We start from the raw sequence: 27,459 nt of genomic DNA on the forward strand, positions 1-27,459 counted from the left end.
TGAATCTGAGGTGCTCGTCTCCCTTTATCCAATTTGCATCGTGGATCTCGTGTGTACCTACTCTATGTGACTTTCACTGCAAGACAAAGTCATGACTTATTAATGAGAATTAATAGTGTCCCAACTCAATTACGTGAGGTAGAGAACTAAGCATGGCTAAGCATACAGCTTAAACAAAAGAAAAGCTCAGGTTACAAGGTAACATGATAAATACAATATAAGCATAGGAAATTCTCATCAGCATATAATTGCGAGAAATATGCATGTTTAATAAATTAACATTGTGAAAATAATTTTAAAAACTGGGATCAATATGCGCAACGATTAGCAACGTGGCTTGCCTTGGGACTCCAAAACGGCTTGGGCTACCACCTCGTAGTAGACCGGACCTTGGGTTTTGCTGAAATCTAAAGCAAACAATTAAAAATACTCACAACTTTTAATGGATTCTACACAAAATTATTGATCTACTGCAATTTGAATGATTTTAAATGGACTTTGAATTAATTAGTTATGGATTTTAGAAGTTTCGTTGTTTTCTCCCTAAACATGAAAAATGAGTTAACAACTTTTTAACGGCAACCTAAATGGAACAAAGAAATGGATGGGAAACAGTTGTTAGCGACTTACGTATGAATCCTGGATTCGCATGGCAAACCCATTAATAGCTTGACTGGAACTTGAACGAAACATGCCTTCGTACCATAGGACAAAACGTGCACAAATTGCAGATTCACATTGTGGAATTGCACTAAAACATGAGTCATGAAATGAACGGCAGAAAAAACAATAGGGTTAGCAATAGGATTAACAACTCGCTAAAAACATAATTTAATGACCCATTAAACAGAATTTACCAACTCGCTAAAAACAGATTAAAATAGCCAACTTACACATACAAAACAAAGAATCCGCACGGTAGGTCATGACTCGTGCTCAACTAAGCGGCAACCTGGCAATGACTTGGTAAATGGCAGTGACTTGCACGACAATGCAACAGTATCTAGGGCACACGATCAGCAACTAGAGTAGAGGCTAGGCAAGGGCGACAACATGCAGTGGCGGCAAGCTACGGCTGACAGCGGCGAGCACGACTAACGGTGGCGAGTGACGACTGGCGGCAGAGGCATAGCTCTAGGGCAGAAGCGGCGACTCAGCTAGGCTACTAGGGCGCGCGCGAGGGAGAAGGGGGAGGCTAGCTGGGATGAGAGAAAAGGGAGGTGCTCAGAATTCTAACAAACTTTTGGAATCCAATTCCTATAAAAGGAAAGGATAAGAAAAGGAATAGATACAGATAGAGTTCATACGAATATAGGATTCGTATAGCTTGAGGGAAAGGAGGGGATGCAGCCGGTCATAGGGAGGAGGGACGGTGGCCAATGGCCTGACTAGGGCTGGACGAAAAGCTCGTGGCTCGGTAGCTCGCTCAGCTTGTGGCCAGCCCGGCTCGACTCGACTCGACTCGTTTCAATTTCTTAACGAGCCAAGCCACCATTTTAGCTCATTTGCGATAACGAGCCAGCTCGAGCTGGCTCGCGAGCTACTCGTGAGCTAAACGAGCCACATCAAAATAATTTTCTAGATTATTTTGTGCCTTGATACTTATAATTTAAGCAATCTTGATCATGAAATTATGGAGGCATGAAATTAAATTTAGATTATGTTTTCATATTTTAATTAAATTTACATTATATGTTTTATATTTATATTTTTATGGTAATTGTAAATTTATACTGCAAAGAATTCATATAAATATCGTGGCTCGCGAGCCTAACGAGCTAGCTCGTTTAGTTAACGAGCTGAGCCGAGCTAGCTCGTTAACCAAACGAGCTATAACAAGCCGAGTCGAGCCGAGCCGAGCTGGCTCGGTATCCAGCCCTAAGCCTGACCAAGCCCGAGCCCCGTGAACGCGACGTCCAGTCCATAGAAAAGGAAAACCTATAGCTAAAAAGAAAAAAAAAAGGAAAAGAACGGCTGCTGACTTTAAATTAACTTTGAACAATTTTTATTCGTGACTTTAAGCTAATTTTTCTGAGATTTCAAATATACATCCAATTAATTAATTTAGACACGACAAACACTAGAAACGCAACCGCAGCCTTTGGGTTGAATTAATTAAATAATTTCCTTTACTTAATTAACTCTTACCTAAACACACGATCTCTTTTAATTTTGAATTTTGATTTCTTGGCTTAGAGAAAAACTCAGGATGTTACATGGTGCTAGAGTTCAACTTCCAAGGCCACAACATTGGCTGGTGCGGACAGAGGTGCGGCGGAAAGAGGCCGGGGAGGAGGGCTCCACAACGGAGCCATGACTGAGTCATGTCACCTCGCTAGGTGAGGGTCGTAAGGGGCACGGGGAGGTGGGGAGCTGAGGCGGCGGCATATTGAGTTGAGGTGGTGGTGGCTAGAGGCAGGCAGCTGTTCAAGAAGGTGGGGAGCTAAGATGGTGGTGCCTAGAGGTGAGGAGTCACGCGAGCAGTGGCAACACTCCCCTAACTCCCTTGTTGCTATCATTGACCGGTAAATGTGGCTGATATGATGGCAACCTAGATCGATTTAGTGAAGGATATATTGGCGAATTGATTTTCTTATTAGAGATGCAACAAAGTCAAGTAAGGGTAAAAGGGATAATTCGTCCCTTAGTTAACACATCTTTGCTTCACAGAACATGGTTAGTTTTAATCTTTAATTTTGAAAAACGAGGTCAAATGAGCAAACCTAAAAACATATGGCCAAATTGGTAGTTAGGCTTAAATGAAAGGTTAAATGAGCAATGGTCCCTATAGGAAATAGCGGTGCCAAGTGTTGTGGCCATGATACTAATCCTAGCATTACTTTCCTCCTTAACTTTTCTACCATGAAAACTTAAATTCCTTCTCATTCTCTTTTCTTTTCTCTGATTTTATTTTTCCTCGTCTCCAAGCCCCTTCGACTTCACGCTGGTAAATGGCGGCCCTGGCTGGCGACAGTGCTTAACATCAGAATATATAAATGAAATGGGTTGCTTTGTCCTTGAGATTTATCATTGTTGAACCTAATTATGTCTAAAGAAAATAACAAAATTATGCATGGATATATATGTACTCCAACACCAAAATATATTAACAAACACCGGTACTAAATACATAAGGTGAAATTATAAACACTGCTATTACCAAACATAAAAGGTGTTCCTCGATCAAGGAACCAACAAGCTGTCAAGTACTTCGATATTGATGCATCCAAGACTTGAGATATTATGTCTATTTCCCTTTTGTACTCTCCCATTAGCATCACAAACATAACATAGTTACAGTACACCGATCAGTGTGCAACCATACGACGATACTTTTGTGCCCTCCAACCAATGTCATGCCTGAAGAACCCTTCTGGCCAGTCGACAACGTCGAGTGCATCATATGCTTTTGCCCTTGCTTCTTCAATGTCCTTACCTTTTGCAGTCACACCAAGAACACGGCCAGATGCTGCAACAAAGTTTCCATCCCTATCTAAGGCAGTTCCTGCATGAAATATCTTAACTGCAGGAGAGACCTGCTCGGCTTCATCAATGTTTTTTATTACTGTCCCCTTCTTGTAAGCCCCAGGGTAACCTTCACTTGCCATCACAACCACCGCTGCCAATTCAGGCGACCAGGTTAGGGAGACTGACCCCAGTTCTCCCCTGCATGCAGCAAGCAACACCTGTGCCAAGTCCGACTCTAACCGCATCATCAGAACCTGGGGAAAAGAAAATGTATTGTTACAATAAAACTTTAATCAGATTTTTGCGTTGATGACATGAAGAGGCTTACAATACAGCCATGCAATTTCAAAACCAAAATTCAATACTAAATATTGAAATTCCTCCTTTACTATAAGCACGACCTACTTAACTAGATGCAATTATGCAGTTTTGCCTTTCAGCTTGAGATGTAATCAGTAGCTCCGTTAAAATCTGCACATGAAAATTACCCATGTTCTGCACATACTGCCTAATGACAATGTGAAAATGCCACAGCATATGAGTTCCATATTCAAACTATTGTTTCAAACATATCCTCGACTTCTCTTTCTTTGGTATTTGAATCAAACTAAATCTTTTAAATAACATGTCGCACTATCCTTTTACGCAACAAGTCTGAAGTACTCTTAGGCTTTAAAGCCCAACATTGCAACCTTATATGTTAATGCTTATAAGGAAGGGGAATGTTCTCGATATAAAGTAAAAACGGATGTGAATGAGATATTTAGGCCCAATTTCTACAAAATGAAGAAGATATATATAGTCGTTTCTTTTGCTTCAATTGTTTTCCTTGCATATCAGCTTTTAAATTACTCACAGCTATAAATTTCTCATATCGGACAAATGTGCCATTGTCATTGCAAATCTGCACTGCAGATATTGTAAGGAGAGAAAAAAGACAAGAAATGGATATCATTGCAAGATGAGGTGGACCCTGTGCTATTATCAATAATCAATTTCAAATATAAATATCAAGTATGCTAGCAATTTTTGCTTTAGATAGAGAATAATCATGTTGGCAATTTTTGCCCCTCTAAAAGAGCATATTTCCAAAACACATACATATAGAACTACATGTTGGGGTTTCATCAAATGTTGCTTGTGAAGAAGTTGAAATGAAATCATAAAGTCAGCAGCTGTTTCTAAAGCGAAATTGCAGCATGCAGAAGCAGAACTGCAAATTAGACATAAGCAGATCATATATAAAGGCTACTAACCTGACATTCTGGATCACCAAATCGTACATTGTACTCAATAAGCTTTGGCAGTCCAGATTTCTTCTCAATCATAAGCCCAGCATACAACAAGCCGACGAACTTGCATCCTTCAGCCGCCATACCTTTAACAGTTGGGAGAATGATGCTCTCCATCACTTCGCACTTGAGTTTTTCAGTCACTATTGGTGCAGGGGAGTATGCACCCATTCCACCTGTATTTGGACCAACATCACCATCACCAACTCTTTTATGGTCCTGGGCTGATTCAAGAGGCAGAGCAGTTTCTCCATCTACTAATGCAAAGAAAGAAACCTCCTCCCCCTCTAAATATTCTTCAATTATTACCCGTGACCCAGCAGAACCTAATGAACCTTCAACCAACATAGAGTCTATTGCTTCAAATGCCTGGTCCAAAGTCATAGCAACAACTACACCTTTCCCAGCTGCCAGTCCATCAGCTTTAACAACAATAGGAGCTCCTTGCTCCTTAACATATTGCTTAGCACTTGACGGATCTGTGAAAGTTTGGTACTGCATAGGAGAGCCAATTAGTCAGTTGAGTTGTGATAAAAAAAATTACAATTAAAATAGAAAAAAGGATCGTTAATTCTCAAGATATGAATTTTAACATGCAAACAAACAGTAATCGAAGATATATATGAATTTTAACATGCAAACAAATACTCTCTTTGTTTTATAATATAAGATGTTTGACTTTTTTGCTTACAATGTTTGACAATTTGTCTTATTCAAAAAATTATGGAAATATCATTTATTTTGCTTATGACTTACTTTATTGTCAAAAGAACTTTTAACACGACTTGTCATTTTTTATATTTGTAATAAAGTTTTGAATAAGACGAATGATCAAACCTTATAACCAAAAAGGTTAAATAGTCAAGTGAGGAAAAAATATGGTACATGTTAGGAAAATAGACGCACAGCGGAGAAACAGATTTAATATGGAAACCCTTATAGGAAAAAACCACAAACGCTGACTGACTACCATTATGAGGAGATGATTACAACGCATGGGATTAACAACGGGCCGCCGCACCCTTCCCGTACATATATAAAGGGAAAATCTAAGAGCCATAATAGGAAAAGACTATAAGTCTTATTAGGAAACTCTAGCAGTCCTCATAGAAAAAGATTAGGAAACTAATAGCATAATCCAAATACATTGCATATTGTAATTCAGATCATACATTGCAAGGGTTTCCATGTTCAATTTGTGTCTCCGTTGTTGTGCGTTTATTCTCCTAACAAGATATATGAGCAAAAAGAATCTAATAATTAAGAACATCAATATTGTTACTAGATAGGAAAAACAATAGAGGTTGTAAACCATATCTTGAGACAAGCAAGAATGTGTTTCTATGCAGATTATAATATTAGTGTATTTGAAAACAAATAGCTAAAACACATCTCAAACAAGCTCATCCTAGTGCAAACACAATGTTATAGAATCCGTCAATTAACAGAGAAAGTACCTTAGCGGTGGGAATATGGTACTTGTCACACAACTTCTTCATGAAGTCTTTTGATCCTTCTAATGCTGCGGCTTCTGATGAAGGACCAAAAGTAGGAATTCCAGCTTTGACAAGTTCATTTGCAAGGCCAGCAAGTAGAGGTGCTTCAGGTCCAACTACAACCAACCCAACTCCCCAGTTGCGACAGAATGAGATGACAGAGTCGCTGTTTGATATGTCTAGGTCCGGTATACATGTGGCATCTCCAGACTGAGCAATGCCAGAGTTACCAGGGGCACAGAAAACTGCATCGCATGATGGAGAACGCTCCAAGGCATAACAAAGAGCATGCTCCCTTCCTCCTCCACCAATGACCAATACTGTTACCCTCTCTTCTGTAACAAAGCAATATATACAGCATACTAATTAACAGTTTTTTTCTTGTGTCCATTTGACTGAAAAGACTGCTAAGTCCTAAGCAATCCCTTTGCTTAACTAATTTGTCAACCATATCAGGAACATCAAGTTCATTAGAAATTCTGTCATAAACCATTATTCTGCAGAAATCCAATAAAAATGTTTGAAAGCGACGCACATGATCAGGAATTTAAACTACTCTAGCAGTATCATACCAGAAACCTTCAAGCTGCCGTTTGTGGACGCGAGTTTCACGCTCAAGTCCCTGCTCTTTGAATCCCTAACAACGAGACCCGAACCATTCGCTACATGCTGCACTCTGATGGGAGAAGAAATATCTGCGACGGGATAAGACACCGAAGATTTGAAGTAATCACGCACATAATTCTGGTCGAATGCCTTGGCTCCTCCAACCCTGAGCAAACCTTTGACACTGGAAGCAGCACATGCCATGATCCTCCCTTCTGAAGTGAAAAAAAAGAAAAAAAAACGAGGATCATATCAGAAGTTAACCAAAAAAAACTGAGCAGGACATCTTGCACTCGCCGAGAAAGGATTGGTATTAAACCCTTTTGCTACCGCTCTACCCCAAGTCCCCAGCAGGCCAAATCCCACACGGATCGCGGGCGAGGCGCCCGCCAAGTGTTCGACGAAACGCCGGCCACTTGTACAGCGCCCCTCAGCTCGCCGCGCCGACGGCCGTGCGTCCCCAGGCCCCCAAGAATGCCGCGCTCCATCTCATTTCACCGATTGAGCGCCGCATCCCAAGAAAACCAGCCTCTCAAGAACAGAACAACATACGCGAGGAATGGCCAGAGGACAAAAAAAAGATTGCAATCTTTTGTTGAGAGACGGTAGAACGAAAGAATCAATTAAACTTTTTTTTTGGGAAGAAGCCCGTAGAATCCTACCTGCTGCAGCAGAATATAGCGGGGACGAGGAATCGATGAGAGGCTGACGGGCTGACTGGTTTCGCAGGTTGCTGTTTATATACACACGGGCGAGGCGCCGCGGCCACGGGTTAATTAGCCTAACGTAATTACGTTTAGGTCCCTCGATTAGGGTGTTATTATTGGTTACAATCTTGCACTTAGTTGTGGAGATGGTTGTTTATTTGCTAATCTTTTTTCCAGTTTTCAGTTGAATTTTTGTGGTTTTAGCCCAGACAAATAAAAGGCGTGTGCTAGCGGTTGATACTTTTATCAGAATTCTAGTGCCTTCAGTTTAATACACAAATGTGTACTTTTATTAGCATTTTAGGGAGCCGGTGGATTTATCATTGGTCTCTATCCGTTTAAACATATATTTATGGGTGTGTGTAAATCTCTATGTATCTTAATATATATATCATGGATTTGTTTTTACACATTCAATGATTAATCCTATTAAAAAAAACTACACAACTATCGTTTATTTTATTGGGATTATATTTATTACTAAAAGTATTTTAATTATAACTTATAGTTTCACATATTTGCACAAATATTTTAAATTAAATATATATTAAAAAATCAATGGTATTATTTATTAAAATATCTTACAAAGCCTATGATGAAAAACCGGCTTAAAGTATCTTAAAACTCTAATAAATTATCCATGTAATTTACTTATAACGGACCAGAACCACCAATTAAACAATAAAATATCTTAAAACTCTAATAAATTATCTGACCTAATACCTCCGGTTCCAAATAATTATCACTAGTTACTATTCACTTCTGAACTTTGACCGCCCGTCTTTTTTAAAAGATTAATAAATACTTATATAAATATATATTTTTCAGTAATTATGAACTAAATATTTAAAAGTTATTAATAGTTAAAATTAAATCAAAATGACGAGCATTTGAAACCGGAGGGGTATAAACGTACCGATGAATCGACCCACCTACGCTCCCTAGCTAGAACATGAATTTTTTTTATTTTTTAAAACTTTTTAAGAATAATTTTATTACTAAACCTTCGAAAAAAATATTTTCACTGCATAAACCTTTTGACCACGCCACCGATATTAGCATGGTCAAACGGCTTGCCACGCTATTGTCGGTGGCGTGACAGTGTTGTCTTGGCACGCCATTGACAGTGGCGTGACTCGCCACGCGACGCCGAAAAGGCTGCGTGGCAGCGTTGTCTTAACACGTCAGTGTTGGTGACGTGACCAAAAGGTTTAGATTTGAAAATATTTTCCTTGAAGGTACAGTAATAAAATTATTTTTTAAAAAAGTTTAAAAAATAAAAAAATTTCATCGAACACTACGCAATAACAGCAGCGTAATAGTGGCAAAGACGAGGGTGCAGGTTGCAAAACCAATAGGCACGTCTCTCTCTCGATATTGTGGGACGTGCCGCCGCTGGTTTGACACGAAACAAAACCAACGAGCGATGCAGCAGGAGACCCTGAGACAGACAGGAAGACGGCTCGCCGGTTTTCCGGCAGCGTCGACTCACCCTCCTCTTTCTTTACCGGGGCCGTACACTCGGTTTTCAAGCCCTCGAGCTTAGCCCAGCAATCGACACCCAAATCCGTGGTAATTATTCTAATCCTTATGATCCTTTCAAGATGAATTTTCTTTTGCGGAATACCATTTCAAAGCGATTTGATTTGTCACAAAACCATGGGCAGAATTCACGAGCTAATTTTTTTTAAAAAAAAATAGTAGATAGTGACGCGTCACTTCAAACTGATGGTTTCATGGGACTGACGGGAAAAAGGTGCGAGATGATTGTTCGTTTGGGGGGTTAATTAAGCTGCCAAATGGTTGAAAACAATGCACGGTGATGGAAAGTGACAGCGAAAACTGGGGCATTATACGTATGCTAATTAGCTAAATGCAATAGTCGTTTGCCAACGAGCCCGGAATTGTTAGCTTCTGTTCATCCTGCTCGTCAATTAATTCCTAGATCATATGCTCATGTTTCATATGTGCAACAACGTAAAAAGTTCATGCGGGTGCTCTCGTATGGCAAAAGGAGTAATTTAGTATGAATGGTTGTCATGGATGAACACTAGCACAGATCCTTTCGTCGGTAACAGCTCATCCGTAACGAACCAAAACGAGCTGTCGAGAGTTGTGACATGCCGGATTGAAGGTTGTTACACATAGGAACAAGCATTACCAATGGTCACTCATATCTTACACAGCTTCATATTAGGAGACATTGCACTTGACCTCCCTCATATCTGTGACAGCTTACTGTAGGGCTGTCACAGATAGGCTCATATTGTAAAAACCAAAATATTATTTTCCTCACCAAAATATTAGAATTTCTCCCTTTATCAAACAAATGGGAAAATCATTTTCCATTCACCAAAAATAATTTCTGAAATCTTTTCCATTCGTGTATACAAGAGTGACACTAAAACATTACTCCCTCCGTTTTACGATGCATGACTTTCCAGCCTTATTTATATTCATATAAATACTAATGAATCTACACATATATCTAAATTACATACATTCATCGATCGATGAATTTAGACAAGAATAAAAAGTCTTATAATATAAAATGGGGTAGTACATTTTATATGATTATATATATGATTGTTATCCATATATAGTTTCACACACCTATATCCATAATCTTTTGTGCTTTTAAAAGAAAAAACCAAACGGAATATTTTCAAATGAAAAATAATTTAGGAATAAAATTATTATATACATGTTTATAGTGATCTAAAAGCTAAAGCTAAAAAATAAATTAAAATAAAAAATATCAAAATCAACTCTAAATTTAAGGTTGAAAATTCAAATTTTGGCTTATAAACATAAACAAAAGCCAAAAAAAAAAGGTGCTGCATGCTCCATTGTGCAATGCTTGTATATATTCACCAAATGATTCTCTATTCAATCATGTCATCATTTCTGATCAACCAACCAGAAACCACGGGTGGATGAAGAACTTGTCGTTGAGTTCCTCCAGTTCGTGAATATACGCTCTGATTGTGCCACAAATCATATCAAAACAACCAATCGCAAACTGCCATGTCCTGATGCATATAGGCTTTCCAGTTGTGATTGGATAAAAAAAATTCCTATTTTTTGGTGAAGGTAAAAGATTTCATAAATTCTTTTGGTCAAGGAAAAATAGTTAGCAATGACTCCCTGACGGCTCCCAATGGCTCACACAGTTGTGCAATAACTGCTGATTGGTATAACATGTGATTGTTTTCTACATGTAATCACATCTATAAAGACTATAGTTTTTGGCGAGGTACCGCACACTACGCTTGCTGCCACATTGCTATTCACTGTTCTACTGTTCATTTATCTGTAAACTATTTTTTTTGTTGGAGGCTAAAGTACGGCTCGCTACGCCAGTTGCTGCCACTCACTGTTTTACTGTTCATCTACCTGTAAACTATTTTTTTCTAGAGGCTAAAGTACGGCTCGCTACGCCAGTTGTTGCCACGTTGTTGTTCACTGTTTTACTGTTCATCACCTATGAACTCTTACTTCTCAGTTATCCGGAACTCTCTTTTGCGTAAGAAAAATAAGTATAACAGTAAAACATCAAAAGTGATATCTATTTTATTATTTGCGGCTTAGAGAATTATAAGTTTTCGGTAAAGTAGTATGGATGGATGGATGTCGCGTTGCTCCACGCAACCATATAATGTTAAACTGTTCATCTGCGTTTATCTTTTATATTGTTCATGGATTAGCTCGTGCGTGAGGCTGGCTCTTTCCGGCTCTGGTTTTGGACTCGGCGCGGTACTCCACGATCATTGTATGCCTTCCCTAATTAAATTATTCCCAGTTTACAATAATTACTTTTATATAGCTATGTTAGCATTTGGTTCAAGGATGTATTTGCTACAATCTATTATTTATATTATATATATATATAAACTAATAGAAAAATGAGTCACCATATTCGTTCTCACGGGACAGAAAATCTTACATTAATCAAGAAAAAATAAGAAAAAAGAGAAGGATTCCGTTTCTTACCACGTAGCATGACACTGTTACACTGTTCATCTTTTTTTCCCGTTTAATAAGCCTGCAGCTGTTTTGGCCATAAAGGGGAAGGAGACCCTACATTGGTTTTATTCCCAAATCCTAATATCTTTCTTGCCACAGTCCTCGGCCCTACACCGTTCACAGTTTCTGTGACTGTGGTTTGACGCGGGGGTACAACCTAGTTTCAACATTTCGAATGGCCTTGCAGTTGCAGGAGATAGCTAACTTATTGTTTTTAACACAGTTTCTCTTTTCACGATTGCTCGTTGGGAAATCCAAATTAGGCACCGAGTTTAGCACACCAAGTCAACCATGTTGGTGGGATGCTTGCACATGATTACAATAGCACACTTCCTCGTAGCAGCTCCGAGAGATGTCTAAAATTAATCTCTAAAACTAAATTTTGAAAATTAGACTAGAAAATATATCTCTAACAGGTTATCAAATATATTTCTAATATTTAATCATGCCTAAAATTACCTCAATTGTATTTTAAATTTGGAGCAAAAATATGGGTTCCTCTGTCGGAGGAGTGTGTAATTTTTATGTCCAATATTTTTTAGATAAACCCAATATAAGTTTTTGGATAGCAAAATATTAGCATTTTTCTTAGAGATGCACTCACCATCACATGATTTGGTCAACGTTTCCTCATCTTCATTGCTCGCCCATGCCCTAATCCGGACTGTCTTCTCTAGTCGCTTTGGTTGGAACAAGTTTTGGTTAATTGGGCTGCAAGAGTCTTTTCCTCAAGTTCCACTTATCCAATTTTTCCGTTTTTATATTATGTGTTCTTCATCCAATCTTGATTTAGTTCGCATGCACACAGCACACTATAGGATTTGCCACCGTAGAAAATGTAACTGCATACCATCAAAAACGGTTTGAACTACTCCCTTCATTTCACAATGTAAGTCTTTCTACCATTGTCTAGATTCATATAGATGTTAATGAATCTAGACATATATATAAATTATATGCATTCATGCATGAATAAATTTAGACAAGGCTAAAAAGACTTACAATATGAAACAGAGGTAGCATTAACAATGATTGTCAAGAAAACCTAGACCATTCATACAACATAAGCAAAAAGGAAAAAAAAAGAAAAAGAGGAATGTTCTGGTATATGGAGGATCAATCATCACAAATTCATAACCCACAACTAAATTCATACACCATAAACCATAAGCATAGCTAAAAGGGTCCCAAGCATGGTTCACTAAACCGCCCGAGAAGCCATCACGGTTATCGCAATAAACATGACTATTGCAGCGAAAACCATGACAAAAAAAATATAATAATCATACGATAATCACGTTCCGTTCGTAGGACAGTTTTGAAGGTCTCTACTGTAGGATAAACCTTGGTCACAAATATTTCTAGTGTGCAGTATGTACCATTGCAGGGTGCTCTGCCGTTGCCGCCTGAGAGCAAGTTCAATAGTATAGGCAACTACTAGCTTTAATTCTTCTATAGTCAATCTAATAGCCAATTTATACAATAGTTATCTCCAAAGCATTAATACATAGTCCCACATGTCATATACACACTCTGTCTTGGAGTCCGTGTACAGTTGGTTACAAATTAGTAGCACATATCTCTCTCTCCTCTTTTATTTCTTTAAAATACGCTTGTATCTGCTCTGACGCTACTGCTGCTCCATGCCGCGGCCGCTGTTTCTTTGATTGAGTTGCTGTTGATTTGGAAGGAATGTTTAGGGGATTTTGGGACTATTTTTAGAGCGTCGAGAGGAGCCGGTTCTGCTCTGCATGGTGGAGCCAGTGAGGGATCAAAATGCCCAAGGGCAAAACTGTCTTATCATGTTTGTTTATGAATTACTTCATCCATACCGATATGTAATTATTTTATTATTTGAATCTTATATCAACATATAATAATTTTTACAATATTCACAACAATCAATCACTTTTCATTCGATGTTCCTCCCATTTTCTCCTCAGGTACTTTTTCACTTCATCCCGTCATCATTTTTTAAAGATGTATCATATTCTTTCCTCTCAACCTTAATTCCTATTAATCAACTTATAAATAGTTATATTTAAAAGACGTAGTACAATTTGCATTGTCTTCGCACTCAATTGAATGGAAGTGGCAAACGGAAGCAAAGCAGAAATTATAGTTCGTGTTTTAGCTCAAAATTCTTTAGAATTTCAGAATCTCTTTTTAGGTTCAGCCCTTAAATATTATCCATACTCGTACTACTACTATCCGTGCTAACACTACGACTCAGATTTCTGATACAAATAAGATATAAAAACTCCTTCAAATTAGTGATACACATTGCAAGTGCAAGTTTTCAAGTTTGGGCAGTAATTTCAAAACTTGCAAGGCCAAGTTTATATACTAATTTTAGAAATATTGTTGAAACGCTAATTTCAAAATCACTACAAGATCAAGTTTACACAATGCAAGAATAAATTTAATTAATAATTTATTTTATTATCTGATATGAGCACAAAATGTAAAGTCCGTAAGCTAAATTTAACGAAAGCTACTTTATAATGAGTTGCATCTCATACCTTTTCTGTCTCCTTATAATAATTGAACAAAACAACTGTGCAACTATCAAATAACGAGTAATTTAAAGTCTAAATTTTTTATAGTTTAAAAACTCATTCTGTCTCCTTGAATTACACAAAAAGATATTTAAATCAAATACTAGTTGTTTGTATAATACCTAGCAAATATTTATCACACCAATTCTTTTTAGTTTAGAAAATATACCACATAGTTTTTTTACAAAGAGAAATTATTAGTAATGTTTTTACTGCTTTTGTTTATCATTCATTACTATCAGAAAGTGCATGTATCCTTGAATGATTAAAAAATATTTTGCAGTGGTGTATCATTTGATATATCAAAAAATTTACTTATTTTACATAAAAGATTATGAAATACAATATTTAGAACCCCAAATACTCATTCCCATTTACTAGAGAAAGTCATTAATATATATATATATATAATATTTGCCTTGTTTATAATTAAAAAGTTAATTTGTAACATATGAAAACTATATAATTGATAAGATAATTTCTAATTTAGAAATTCTTTGATATATAAAATATGTGTAAGCAGAGGTATGGTTTATCCTAGACGTCTAATCTTATGACGATATTTAGCCATCAGATTTAAAGAATGATGAGTGAAATCAACCGGTGTAGTGCAGGGTATGTAACAAGAAGTAGTGGTGGGGGACGATAACTCCCTATCTTCTAAAGAAAATACCAACTCCTTAATTTCTAAAAGGAAAATTGATTGTGGGACTAACATGTCAACAACGCTTGCTAACTCTGTTTTCTTTTATGGGAAAAAAATACTATAAGAGTAATAGATCCACATGGAACTAATATATTGGACAACGCATGGTTAACTGTGATAATTTCCTTTGATAAAATTCTCGTTGCAACGAATTGTTAATATACTAGTAGACCAAAATATTGAGTCTATTACCATCCCTGGATGATAGTTACTAACATATAACTATCGCGACAAATAAATTTTATTTTAGATCGTGTACCGGATATAATTCAATACGGTCAGTTGGATACGTGGAGATAAAAGGGGACCGGTCTCTTTCACTGAGATAGCAATTATGGCCGTGTAGATGCAGCATTCAATGTTTTAGAAAACAAACATAGAGGAGGCTGTAAGAGAGACTTTGTCGGTGCGAAGAAGAGGAACGTGTCGAGAACAAGATGCCTGTTAAGAGAGGTGCAAACGAGAGATGCGAAAGGAAATGTAATTCAAAGAAAGTCCTTTGTTGTCATATGGTCATAGAAATAGGACCTTATGAAGTCTTTCCAACTTTATTTATTTGTAAACCTATTGGTAAAGCACGTGTGTTTTGCAACTAAAATAAACATAGAGACAGTAAAACTAAAACAAGGCCAACTCAAAGTTGTGAAATACTATATAAATTAAGGTATAAATAAAGGTAGTATATAGTCATACGAATAATTCAAGAGGTGGCCAGTATTCTAGAATTTTTATGATTTTTGTACTTCTGGTCCCTTTTGTCTTACAAAGCTGTAATGTTGCTGACGATGAAATTTTGCACAACAATCGCAATTTGTAAAAGCCTCCAGTTTGGAACTTGTGATTTATCTTTCCGTATTGGGAGTAAAAACCAGCCAGCACCGGTTTATTGATTATGGGTAAAACCAATGAAGACCTATTTTGGCATTTTGTGAAAAACCAAAATGGTATAATTTACAAAGCGAAAAATAATTTATGAGTGAAATTTTCATATGTGTGTTTCTACCTATCTAAAAGCAATAAGCAATGACTAAAAAATAAAATATAATGAAGAAAACCCAAAAATCTATATGATCGAAAATTCAAAATTTCAGCGAAAATATATGGGTGATTAACTCCCAGTCAACTTTATACTCCACTAAAATCAACCTCAAAAACCAATCACTTTTGTTAACACAAGTTTCCTGCAATCCTGGAATGAACCCAAAAATAAAATAAAACAAAAACAAATATATACATTAAAAGGAGAAAAAAAAAAAGCAAGGCTCGCACCGAGGGGTGGGCCCCACCTGTCATATCCCGGTCGCCCTCATCCCCTCGCTCTAGAAGTGACAAATCCGGGCGCCCGCCGCCGTGTACGAGACGACCCTGTCCGGTGTCCGCTTGGGTTGATCCTCCTCCACCTGCCACACAAACCAAATCCAGCAATCTCCGGCGCCATCGTCTTCTTCCCGTATCGCCGGGTAGGTAGCGCCGGTTTCCTGCTCTGTCGAATCTTTGGTGCGCGCGGTTGGCTGATTTCGAGGAGAGGGGAGGAAATTGTGGGGGAGGGAGGGAAAGATTTGGGTTCTTTTCTCTTTTTTGTTTTTTGTTTTTTGTTTGAGCTGATGGGGGATTGGGGTGCTGTTTGTGCGGGCAGGGGTGCGGTGATTGGTGATGATGAGCTTCAGGGACTGGATCTCGTACCGGCTCGGCTCGTCGGTGCTGTCGGCGAGGCCGTTCGCGCTCTCCGGGGGGAACGACGGCGCCGGCAGGGGCGATGGGGATGGTAAGCGCTCTCCCTTTTGCGTTTCTTGGTGATGATTAGTGGTGGTAATTGGTATGGTGACTAGAGAATTTCAGGTCCTGTTGCATGTTTCAGACTGGAAGGATAAAATGCTGTGGCATGTAACTTTGAAGTACTCCACTGCTGAGTATTGCAAGCTTTTTCTCTGAAATCTGGATGAGAAAATAGTGAACTTAACTAAATGGACCAGTGGATCATTTACAAGTCTTTGCATCACATAGGAGATGATAGTTCTTGCTAACGTTAGTTCATCGAGGTCTATCCCATGCTTGGTAGTTGATTTGCTACGGTGCTAGCAGCAGGCTCCATGTTGTGATTGGCGAAATTGAGTTAGGAAATTGCGTGTCTTTTAATTTAGTAGGATTAAATCTTTTGTTGTCTTCGCTGGAGCACGGTCTTCTTTGGTGTTTCTTTAGTTTATTCATCACCAATGCATACTCTTGATGAAAAATTATATGTTTTGGAACTGCTAAATGGAATGGGGGTTATTAAGTCTTATCAACACATAGATCATAGCAGGGTTTACAAAACTGTTACTGAACCAAAATCTGGGGGTCTTTTGATTGCCAATGCTGGAGCATGCTGTTGTTTCATGTTTCATTAGTTTACTCAGAACTAATAGGTGCTCTTCATGAAAGTTTGTATGTTGTGGTACTGCTGAATTGGTGTAACTGCATCTGTGGTGTCACATCTCAGTTACGTTTGCTTTGCTGAGATGCCATTTTATTACTTGGTCATCCATGTTAACAACAGGAATAGTCTTTAGGGCACATTTGTTATTGATTTATGCTCACTAAATTGAATGCCTTCTTGTTCAATCTTATGATTCAGGTGCAGCGCAGAGTGAGTTTGTAGAAACTGTTTCTGCCAATAGATTTCGGTCTAATGATATCCACACATCAGATTCAGAAGTCACATCCAATCCACATATTGGCACAATGTCTTATGAATCAGATCTTGATAACACCAAGTCAGATCCACTAAAGCATGTTGAGGCTCTTCAAATTAAGTTCCTGCGGCTTATGCACAGAACTGGAGTGCCTCCCACTAGTGATGTTGTCGCACAGGTACTGTACAGATTGCACCTTGCCAACTTGATAAAAGCTGGCGAATCAGATACCAAGAGAACCAACCTTGCTATCAACAAAGCTAGAATTATAGCAGCAGAGCAAGAAGCAGCCGGTGGACCTGATTTGGACCTCCCCTTGCGAATTCTTCTACTTGGAAAGACTGGTGTGGGAAAAAGTGCAACAATAAACTCCATTTTTGATGAAGCAAAGGTTGCTACTAACGCATTAGCTCCTGCTACTGAAAGGATAAGGAGGATTGAAGGAACAATCAAAGGAATAAGGGTTACAGTTATCGACACACCTGGTTTGACGCCCCATTACCATAGCCAGCGGAGGAACAGAAAGATTCTACATGCTATCAAGCATTTCATTAAAAGATCACCACCTGATATCGTCTTGTACTTCGAGCGACTTGACCATATCAACAGTAGATACAGTGAATACCCTCTGTTGAAACTCATAACTGATATATTGGGTTCTTCAATGTGGTTCAACACTGTCCTTGTGATGACTCACTGCTCTTCATCTCCTCCTGAAGGACCAGATGGTTATCCTTTGGAATATGACGCCTATGCCCGTTATTGTAAGAATGTGGTCCTGCGTCATATCCAGGTGGCTGCTTCTAACACACAGATGGAGAACCCTGTCATTCTTGTTGACAATCATCCAATGTGCAGACGGAACATCAAAGGTGAAAGAGTTTTGCCTAATGGGAAGGTATGGGTATCAGAACTTTTGCTGCTATGTGGAGCAACCAAGTTGCTGGCAGAAGCAAATTCCTTGCTTAAGTTTCAAGATAGCTTCCTTCTGTCACAAGCAAATACCAGGCTTCCTTCATTGCCTCATCTTCTTTCTTCACTCCTTAAACCTCATTCGTCATCCAGATCAGATGGTCTTGACACACTCATGACTGAACTGTCAGATGACGAGGATGAATCTGATCAGTTACCGCCGTTCCGTGTTCTGAAGAAATCTGAATATGAGAAATTGACAAAAGAACAGAGATCTGCATATCTTGATGAACTAGACTACCGTGAAACTCTATACCTAAAGAAACAGTGGAAGGAGGGAATTAGGAGGCAAAAGCTTGCTGAATCTCAAAATGTTGAAGCATCAAATGCCATTGGTGATGATTACGATGAAAGCACATCCCCAGAGGTTGTACACATGTCTGATATGGAAATTCCATTAAGTTTTGACTCTGATTATCCAGTTCATCGCTACCGTTACCTCATAACTGATGATCAAGTTTTCAGACCAGTTTTAGATACACAAGGATGGGACCATGATATTGGATTTGATGGGATCAATTTTGAAGCATCTCAAGATTTACCAAAGAATATAACTGCATCAATTGCGGGACAGATGAGAAAGGACAAAGAAGACATGTATGTCCAATCAGAATGTTCAGTGAGCTACAGCAATAAGAACGGCCACTCCTTGATAGGGGGCATGGATATGCAAACAGCAAGTAAGGATCTGGTTTGTACCATCCATGGGGACGCCAAGATCCGCAATTTGCCCTGGAACACTACTGAAGGAGGCATATCTGTTACTAAATTCGGGACCAAGTATTTTAGCGGGGCCAAATTAGAGGATTCCATCACTATTGGGCGACGAATTCAGTTGGTAGGCAATGCTGGGAGGATGGTTGGATGTGGACAAGTTGCAAATGGAGGTGGCCTGGAAATGACGTTAAGGGGCAAAGATTACCCTGTAAGAGAAGATAGCATCACAGTCGCAGCCACCGCTCTCTCATTCGAGAAAGAGACTGTAATCGGGGCTAATCTTCAGTCAGACTTCCGAGTGGGCCGTGGATCAAAAATGTCGTTCAGCGCTAACCTAAACAGCAGGAACCTAGGCCGTCTCTCTATCAAGACTAGCACTTCAGACCATTCTGAAATAGCCCTGATAGGTGCTGTCACACTGTTCCAGTTCTTTCTCAGGAGAAGAGCCGCATCAACTGATAAAGGTGAGCAGCAATTTGACACTTAGATGAGTGAAACGGATAGGAAAAGAAGACAACTGTAGCATGATGCAGATGTTTAGCAGCATCAAGATTTAGGACTACTTGGTGAAGTTTGGGCGTCCTTTAAAATCTGGGATTCCAACTTGTACAGAATTACTGTATGTCTGATGTATAAATGCAGCATTTTTCTAGCCAGAATGGCTTCTGCCTGACGCAAACTAGGCTGCTAGTAAATTCAGTTTTGACAGTCGGGTAAGATGATAATCCGTTTATCCTTTGCATGCTTATGTTTGGAGCTAAATATTTTTACTTCTTCCGACAGCCGACAGGATGATGTGTTTCCTGTAAAATTCATATGTTCTGAACAGCTCCTAAAATTGACATTTTGAAACCAGTCGTCATGATGACATTTTGAAATCGGGCATTATGATGAGCACAGCTCTTTTCCTTAAGCAAAGGTGCACCCTAGATGACAAACTGACAATGGCTGAGTTCAAAACGAAGATGCATGGCGCATATGTCGCTATGGAACGATGCCTCATTCTCGAGGGATATAATTTAGCCACATTTTCGAGTAATTTGACTCAACCAGATCATTTCCATTGTCAACACAAAAAACAGCATTAAGGGTGAACACAATCCGACAGTAGAAAAGAAAACGATAGTTGTATCAGTAAGCAAAGAAGAGCGGAGGATAGACTAGAGATATAGTTATGTGGTTTCCACGCTTGCCATAAGAGGCAAGGCGCACAGTAATCAGTTCATCATCCATGACACGGTAGCTACGACGCTACTTCAAACCATATACTAGGTTCAGGTTTCCTTACAAAACCATGCATCCACCCCACGGACATACTGCTGACTGGTGTTAAGTTTTACGGGTACTTAGGGAATGGGAGCCTTAGATATTGGATATGAGCAGCAAATGTATGGTAAGCGGCCACTCGTCATGTTGAACGCGAGCTGGAGGATTGGAAGATGTCCGGCTTGTGTTTATCCATCAGGTTGGTGAGGGCGGCATCCAGCTCCTTCTCGAGCTCAACCTCTTTCTCCATGTACTCCCTCTTCAGCTTCACCTTCTTCTCTTCATGCAATTTGATCAGTTTGTCTCGCTCAGCTTCGAATTCCTCAACGTCCTTCACCTGGCAGTCTATGAACTTCTCAATCTCTTCCTTCCTGTGCAAAGAAACAATCTCCGCTAGTTATGAATTGATGAAGAGCATTTCCATTCCAAATGGATATCTCAAAATTTCTCGATGGAGTAATAATCACTGGTATCATAACTCCAGTTGCGAGAGCGCATAAAAAAAATCATATAAACAAAGTTGCACACCTTTGCCTGCGATCTTCAGTACTTCCAGAGCCAACTTCACTCCGTCTAGCCTTAATCCGCTCCTCTTGCAGCAACTGCTCAAACTTAATTTCCTTCTCCTCTGTGGCCTTGTGAATTTTTTCTATTTGATCATGAAAAAATTGCTCCTGGAATTTCATCTGCGAAGTATAGAACCACAAGGTGTATGTGACAGTTTCAATTTCAGGAAGGGCCCTCAGCAAAATTCTAGTAAATATTAAGCGTAATATTTCTAAAAAGTACATATGCTAGCAAAAAGGAAAGTTCATTAGGGTAACCAATTAAGGAACCACACCTCTTTCTCATACTCCAAGTGCTTCTCTTTGGCTTTTTTCCTGACAATTTTATTCTCCTCCATTGTCTCCCGAAGTTTTTGGGTAACAACACCCAATGTTTCCTCTACTAATTTTGAGTGCTGTTCTTTCTTAACCATTTTGTTCTTCAGATAATTCAGCTGCTGATTGTCTTCACTCATTTGCTTCAGTTGGGTAACCACCATCTCATTATAAGATCTTAACTCAAACTTCAAACGGGATTTCCCTAAGAATTTGTAACAGAATGACAAGGGGGATTTCAATTTATGTTACAATAAAGCTACCATAATATAGCCAAGACTAGAAAACCAAGAAAATACTGAAGGCCATGTTCAATTGATACATAACAGTCACGTGGGTGGTGCATTTTGTGGTGAAAACACTTGGGAAGCCAAATTTTCATTATAATGACTTGTTTATTCCAAACAAGAAGGCGACACTTCCCCTTCTATTTTACTATCAATAAGACATAACAGCGAATATAAAGCCACAGTTTGACTCGCAGAGAGGCTATGATGAATGACAGATTGGGTTGTCATGCACAGGAAAAAATCAAGCTATCAATGTGTCAAGGGTTGAATGTAAACCAAATGCAAAGTTCAGGAATTAATTAATCAAACAAAAGAAAGGATACAAGAATGAAACTAGGTTTAAGCCACCACAGAAATCATCTCGGTTTTCTTAGGTTAAGGACACAAGAGGGGAACCAAGCACATGCTTCCTAGTGCACAAAGGTTTGGCACCATCTTGACATATTTGCAAGAAACGTTTTTTAGTTGGACTCTTGCTGAACCCAAAGATGAAGAATCTATACCTAGCTGCCATGTTCTTGAGGAAAATAGACAATTGAACTCGTATAGGTTTATAAACAGAGGCAGAGCTATAATTATTTGCTCGCCCCGAAGAGGCTTAAGTTACCCTTGCATATTGTTCCTATTGAGTAGAATAAACCTTTTTCTTTATTCTTACAACCAGAAAGGGGATTTCATTTTGAATGGGATAAAATAGATGTCCATGCTTTCAAAGTATTAGAGATAAACTACCAGAAAGCTATCCAGCTTATGAGCATTGAGTACACTATAATAACAAACTTCATAATAAAAATGAAATGGAGGCATGAAATCAGTTGGGTATTGTGGTAATAATACCAACTGTGATCACATTCCAGTAAAGAGGAAGAATAGAAATAGGCAACTTCTCATAAAAATGCAAGCTAGTATTTGGCATGAGCACTTCAGAGAGGTGTTCAATACACAGCATTAATTCATCAAATGCATGAACAGTAGTTAGACGGCATACCATGGCAATGTCTATTGAACTCTTCCATGTCATCTTTTCTAGCTAAGAATCCATACAACTGCCTTTTCCCACCAGGTACGAATTTAACCCTGTTATTCTTCTGCCATGCAACCCTGTCAGTTCGTTGACGAACAAAGTGCTCATGCAAACGGTCTGCTTCCATATAGCCCACAGCCGAGCTGTCAAATATTAGCACACTCATGCCACGGTGCCCATTTGGGCCATAAGCATGGCGTGCTTTGCTTGCAGCATATTCACTGAAATAATCGATAAGCTCTTGATTTCCCATACCTTTCCACTAGAGTGAGAAAGAAGAGATATTAGAATGCAAAAACATAAAAGCAGACATATTTAATAGATCAAATGGATGTTCTTTCACAATAATCTCTACATTTTAATGAACTTTCTTCAATTGATTGGTCCAGCTATGCCTAGATAACCCTGACTGCTGGTATGTTCTTACATAACAAAGTATAAATGAAAGCAAATCACTATAGTTTGCTCTGAGTCTCAAGTTATTTCAATATCATAGATATTTTAAGTTTTAATCCTTGAACACATAACTGCTGAGAAAAAAAATCAACTAAAAAAAGTGTGCCTTTATTAATAAGAATCATCTAATATTAATTAAAAAATCAGCATACAGTATCTGCTTCTGAGGAATATGTATTGCCTTAGATAATAATAAATTAACAAATCAGTTCAATCAACTCAATGCTCTAATAAGATACAGAAAAACAGCAAGAAAACAGTGAATCCTTTTCCTTTATATTTACTGCAAATTTAATGTGGCAGACCAGATCTGAAATTACAGAATGATGAATATTACCTCTGTTTCAGGTTAAGATGTTTTGGCTTTCACTAGATCTATATGGATATTAATGAACCTAGACATATACATATATATATAACATACACATTGGTTCATAGATGAATCTAAGGAAAACCAAAATATCTTATGACCTAAAACAGAGAGAGTAGAAGATAAAATTATGCATATAAATTATAGGTCAGGGTAGACAGAAAGTAGGTGCAGATCTAACTGGAAGTCAACAGCGATCAAAAGAAAATGTCACCTTATCATCCTCATCTTGTTCCAATAAGGTGTTCATAACAATAACCATTGGTGGCCAAACTATCTCACGATCTGTGCTTTCTTCTAATCCTTTCCACTTATGAAATTGTTCGCCAGCTGGTACCACTGAAGTTCCCCTCAGAGAAAGTTCCCTTTCCAATAGTTCAGCCAATTCCCTGTGAAGCCTGACCTTTATAGAACCCTTTGTTTTGGCATGAGCCATCAAAGGTTGTAGCCCTTTGTACCAGTCAATTGCACCAGGTCCATGTTTGCATGCCGGGCAATGCCATTGCCTAGTTGGTTCATTTAACTGTTCTACACTTAACGTCTCCAGGACTTCAAAGAAACTTTTCAACAGCTTGTGTTTTTTCCGAGTCTCGAAACTTTTCTCAGTCCCATCAGAATCAAAGTCATCACTCATATCATCGCTCATATAATCATCATTATCATCATCATCTGATGTGTCATCATCACCTTTAGCATTGTCTGTTTCAGGATCACAGCCAGACAAAGGAAGATCACCCTCCTTGCTTCCAGCACCAGGCCTGGCTCCCCACTGCCAACCACTTTCCAGAGGTGCAGTCACAACTCGGCGTGGTGCTTGCTGATCTGCTTCTGTAGATTTAATTTGTGGTGGTGGCCTAGGGTTCCCTCTGCCAGCAGGCCTACGGTCAGAGTGTTGAACCAAAGTGTTTCCAGAATGACGAGAAGATTCAGAGCCACTCCATGCTGCAGCAGGTGCAGCTGCAGCAGTTGCAGAATTCCATTGTCCCCATTGTCCCTTTCTAACTTGTTGGGCCGATTTCTTTGATTTCTTCTCAACGGTCTCCCAACCACCTCCTGGATACATAGCATTTACAAAAAAAAAATTATAGCATGTTATTTTCATGAAATTAAAATGCAGATGCATATGCATATGCACAATAGCACAAGACGCATGACACCTTAACACACCAAAACAGACAAAGGCCAAGGGTTAATAATTACAACATGCTCTTATGCATGACAAGCAACAAAAGGTAGCAATACAGAACACATAACACTTTCTCCAGTCACGGTAAGTAATGTACTGGATATCAACAGGTCTACAAATGCAGTTGTTAGTAATGGATTAAATATTTCTAGAACATGGTAAAACAATAAAATTGCAAAAGCACTTCCGATAGAAATATAAATATCAGTTTGTTATGTCCAATCAAAATATTCATAGAGATATCAATATCAAAAGTTCTAATACAAAATAATACTTATTTCTGACCAGACTAAAGATACAAGAGTAGAGCAACCATTCAGCATGAAGTAGTATTTGCAAAGTTACAAGAGTTTTGTATTTTATCAGTAAAAGACTAAAGATATACTAGCATACAGTTGTAACGAGCATAGAACCAAAGAAAATCACACCCTCGCAACCTGAAACCAGTCTCTTCTAGACATCAGCCCAGTTCATCCAAAACACATACATACATAAATCAATCGCAAATTAAGGAGGTCACACCAGAAACCAACAGGGTCGAACAAGTTTAATGAAGTTACGATAAGCACGGACATAATTGTCAATCTAATAATCTAAGCAAACATTTCCAAACAATACAAAATTAGCACAATGAACAGGCTACAAACTCTAGTAAAAACCACCTATCACCCCTGAATACCTGGTATGGTGCATACCTACATTTCTCCCTCTATTTCCAACAATGAACACAGGTCCTCACAGTCTATGAAGAGACGGAAGGATCAACCTAACCAAACCAAAAGCATCGTTGGGAACAAATGAAACAAACACCCTAGGCAAGATCACCAAATCCAACTACACAAAGCACCATTAACCCCTCCACAACCCAATCGAGCCAAAAAAAAAAAACACCATCTCAAACAATCAACGCGGGCAACCAAAACCCCTGCATTGCACGGCCACTCCCGCAACACCAATCATCTCGGCACCCCCAAAAAACAAAAACTGAATACCGAGTCACCGACCATGCACAAAACAAAATCCTATCCACATCGTTAACATAGTTACAATAGTCATGTGGACATAACTGTCGATCTAGTAAGCTAAGCGGCACATTCTAAGCAACAGGATATTAGCGAAATGAACCAGCTGCAAAATCGAATGGAAACCCACCTATCAACCCATAAGGCGAACACCATTGTATCACCTTTTTTTTTCCCCAACAATGAACACATGTCCTCACCGAAAAGGAACCGAACACAACAAAAAAAAAATGATGAGAAAAAAAAACAGCGCCAAACTCTGAAGCTCTAACAGTGAGACGGAAGGATCAAACTAACTAACAAACCAAACCAAAAGCACCGCTCCTAGTAAACACACAAACCAATCACCTAGACGAGACCACCAAATCCGCAACTACACAATGCATCATTAACCCCCCTACACACCCCCGATCGACCAAAAAATACAATCCATCCACTCGAACACCGCCCGGGCAACCAAATCCCCCTCATAGCCGCGGCCACTCCCGCACAACGAGCACGCACAAAACCCGAGTAACCCGACGCCTCGCCATTCACCCGCCACCCTAAAACCCTACGCGCGTAGGGGCCGGGCAGCAGCCATTGCGGGGATCGGTCACCTACCCACCGGGACGCGGGAGAGGGAGGGGAGCGGGGCCTCACCGGAGTCGTCGCCGGAGCCGGGAGGCCCCCCGCCGCCGCACTGATCGCCGGACATCGCCTCGGCTCCTCCTCGCGGCGTCGCGGGCGTGGGGTTTTTGAGGAGAGAGAAGAGAAGCCGAAGCGGAGCCACCTGTGCGGTGTTGTTAGTGGCCTCGTTATATGGAGGGGCGGCGGTAACCGCACCGCGGCGGGGGGAGGACCGGAGGGGGTGAGAGCGGTGAGCGTAACCGCGACCGCACGGAATGCACGTTTTATTCTCACTGAATCCCCCGCATACCCGGGTGTAGGTGTCACTGACTGGTGGGAGCAGATCGGTGGGCCCGTGGTTCCAGTTGTGGGGCCATGCATTTTTCTCTCGGGCCCGGGGAGCGGGGGGCGCCTTCCTCGTTTGTGAAAGTTTTAAACATGCGCACCTGGCCTGTCCGTTGGGACCCGGCGACTGTCAACGAGTCAACCCAGGTCAACGTGTGGAGCTGGGCCCACATGTCAGTGAGAGTGTGTATAATGGCCGGCTGGTTCATGTTGATACTGTTTTATTTTAGAAGAATCTTAAAAGCTGCCAGAGTACAAAGGCTTCATTAGTAGTAGCTGAATCGTGAGCAATCAATTTGTCATAAAGTGAGGAGAAGTGATGTTGGTTCGATCTATTTAACCATTTTGCTTTTTCATTTTTTTTCATTGTGCTATCCTATTTGATGCATTTTGTCCTTTGACATCAAATTTTGGAAGTAATTCACGAGTGACAGTACGAGTTTATGGGAATAGGAGAGGTGGCAAATGCATATCGAAGCATTCAAAATGGTAAGCCATCCATGTGTAGGGGGTGGGAATTGGCCAATGCCCGTGGGTTCTTTCGCAACCCTATTTAATTCTAAAAAAATTAGCTCAAAACTTTGTATGATTTTATTTTTAACCTGTTTTGGACCCGACTCTTAAATTTTATACGTAAAATAGTTAGACTCATTACCACCCCTATTCATATGTAGGGGTACACAAATACAAAATTATTTGAAGTGTAAAGACATTATGCTGCAATTTTGTATTCCATGGAACTTCTTTCATATTTATACATATCTTTGAATCTTACACTGCACAGTGCACA

At 39.3% G+C, this 27,459-nt stretch overlaps 3 protein-coding genes across 3 annotated transcripts; 1 reads left to right on the plus strand and 2 right to left on the minus strand.

Annotated features, from left to right (window-relative positions):
* Positions 1 to 3,091: 3,091 nt before the first annotated feature.
* On the minus strand, positions 3,092 to 7,553 carry LOC102703821 (phosphoribosylamine--glycine ligase). The gene is made up of 5 exons (XM_006663836.2): positions 7,525 to 7,553; positions 6,829 to 7,077; positions 6,218 to 6,591; positions 4,725 to 5,255; positions 3,092 to 3,722 (listed from the first exon to the last, which is right to left on the minus strand). The coding sequence occupies exons 2-5, from the start codon at positions 7,064 to 7,066 to the stop codon at positions 3,309 to 3,311; spliced, it is 1,557 nt and encodes a 518-aa protein (XP_006663899.1). The 5' UTR covers positions 7,067 to 7,077; positions 7,525 to 7,553; the 3' UTR covers positions 3,092 to 3,308.
* An 8,667-nt stretch (positions 7,554 to 16,220) lies between these two features.
* LOC102704103 (translocase of chloroplast 90, chloroplastic) lies at positions 16,221 to 20,111 on the plus strand. Its single transcript, XM_015843180.2, has 3 exons — positions 16,221 to 16,319; positions 16,496 to 16,624; positions 17,474 to 20,111. Exons 2-3 carry the CDS (start codon positions 16,513 to 16,515, stop codon positions 19,705 to 19,707), a joined length of 2,346 nt encoding a protein of 781 aa, XP_015698666.1. The 5' UTR covers positions 16,221 to 16,319; positions 16,496 to 16,512; the 3' UTR covers positions 19,708 to 20,111.
* A 244-nt stretch (positions 20,112 to 20,355) lies between these two features.
* On the minus strand, positions 20,356 to 26,474 carry LOC102703357 (protein SUPPRESSOR OF GENE SILENCING 3 homolog). Its single transcript, XM_006664350.3, has 6 exons — positions 26,358 to 26,474; positions 23,722 to 24,560; positions 22,646 to 22,943; positions 21,328 to 21,572; positions 21,015 to 21,172; positions 20,356 to 20,857 (listed from the first exon to the last, which is right to left on the minus strand). Exons 1-6 carry the CDS (start codon positions 26,410 to 26,412, stop codon positions 20,629 to 20,631), a joined length of 1,824 nt encoding a protein of 607 aa, XP_006664413.2. The 5' UTR covers positions 26,413 to 26,474; the 3' UTR covers positions 20,356 to 20,628.
* Between the last annotated feature and the right edge of the window lie 985 nt (positions 26,475 to 27,459).

This window comes from Oryza brachyantha, chromosome 12 (assembly GCF_000231095.2).
Source record: "Oryza brachyantha chromosome 12, ObraRS2, whole genome shotgun sequence".
In the NCBI taxonomy this organism is placed as follows: Eukaryota; Viridiplantae; Streptophyta; class Magnoliopsida; order Poales; family Poaceae; genus Oryza; species Oryza brachyantha.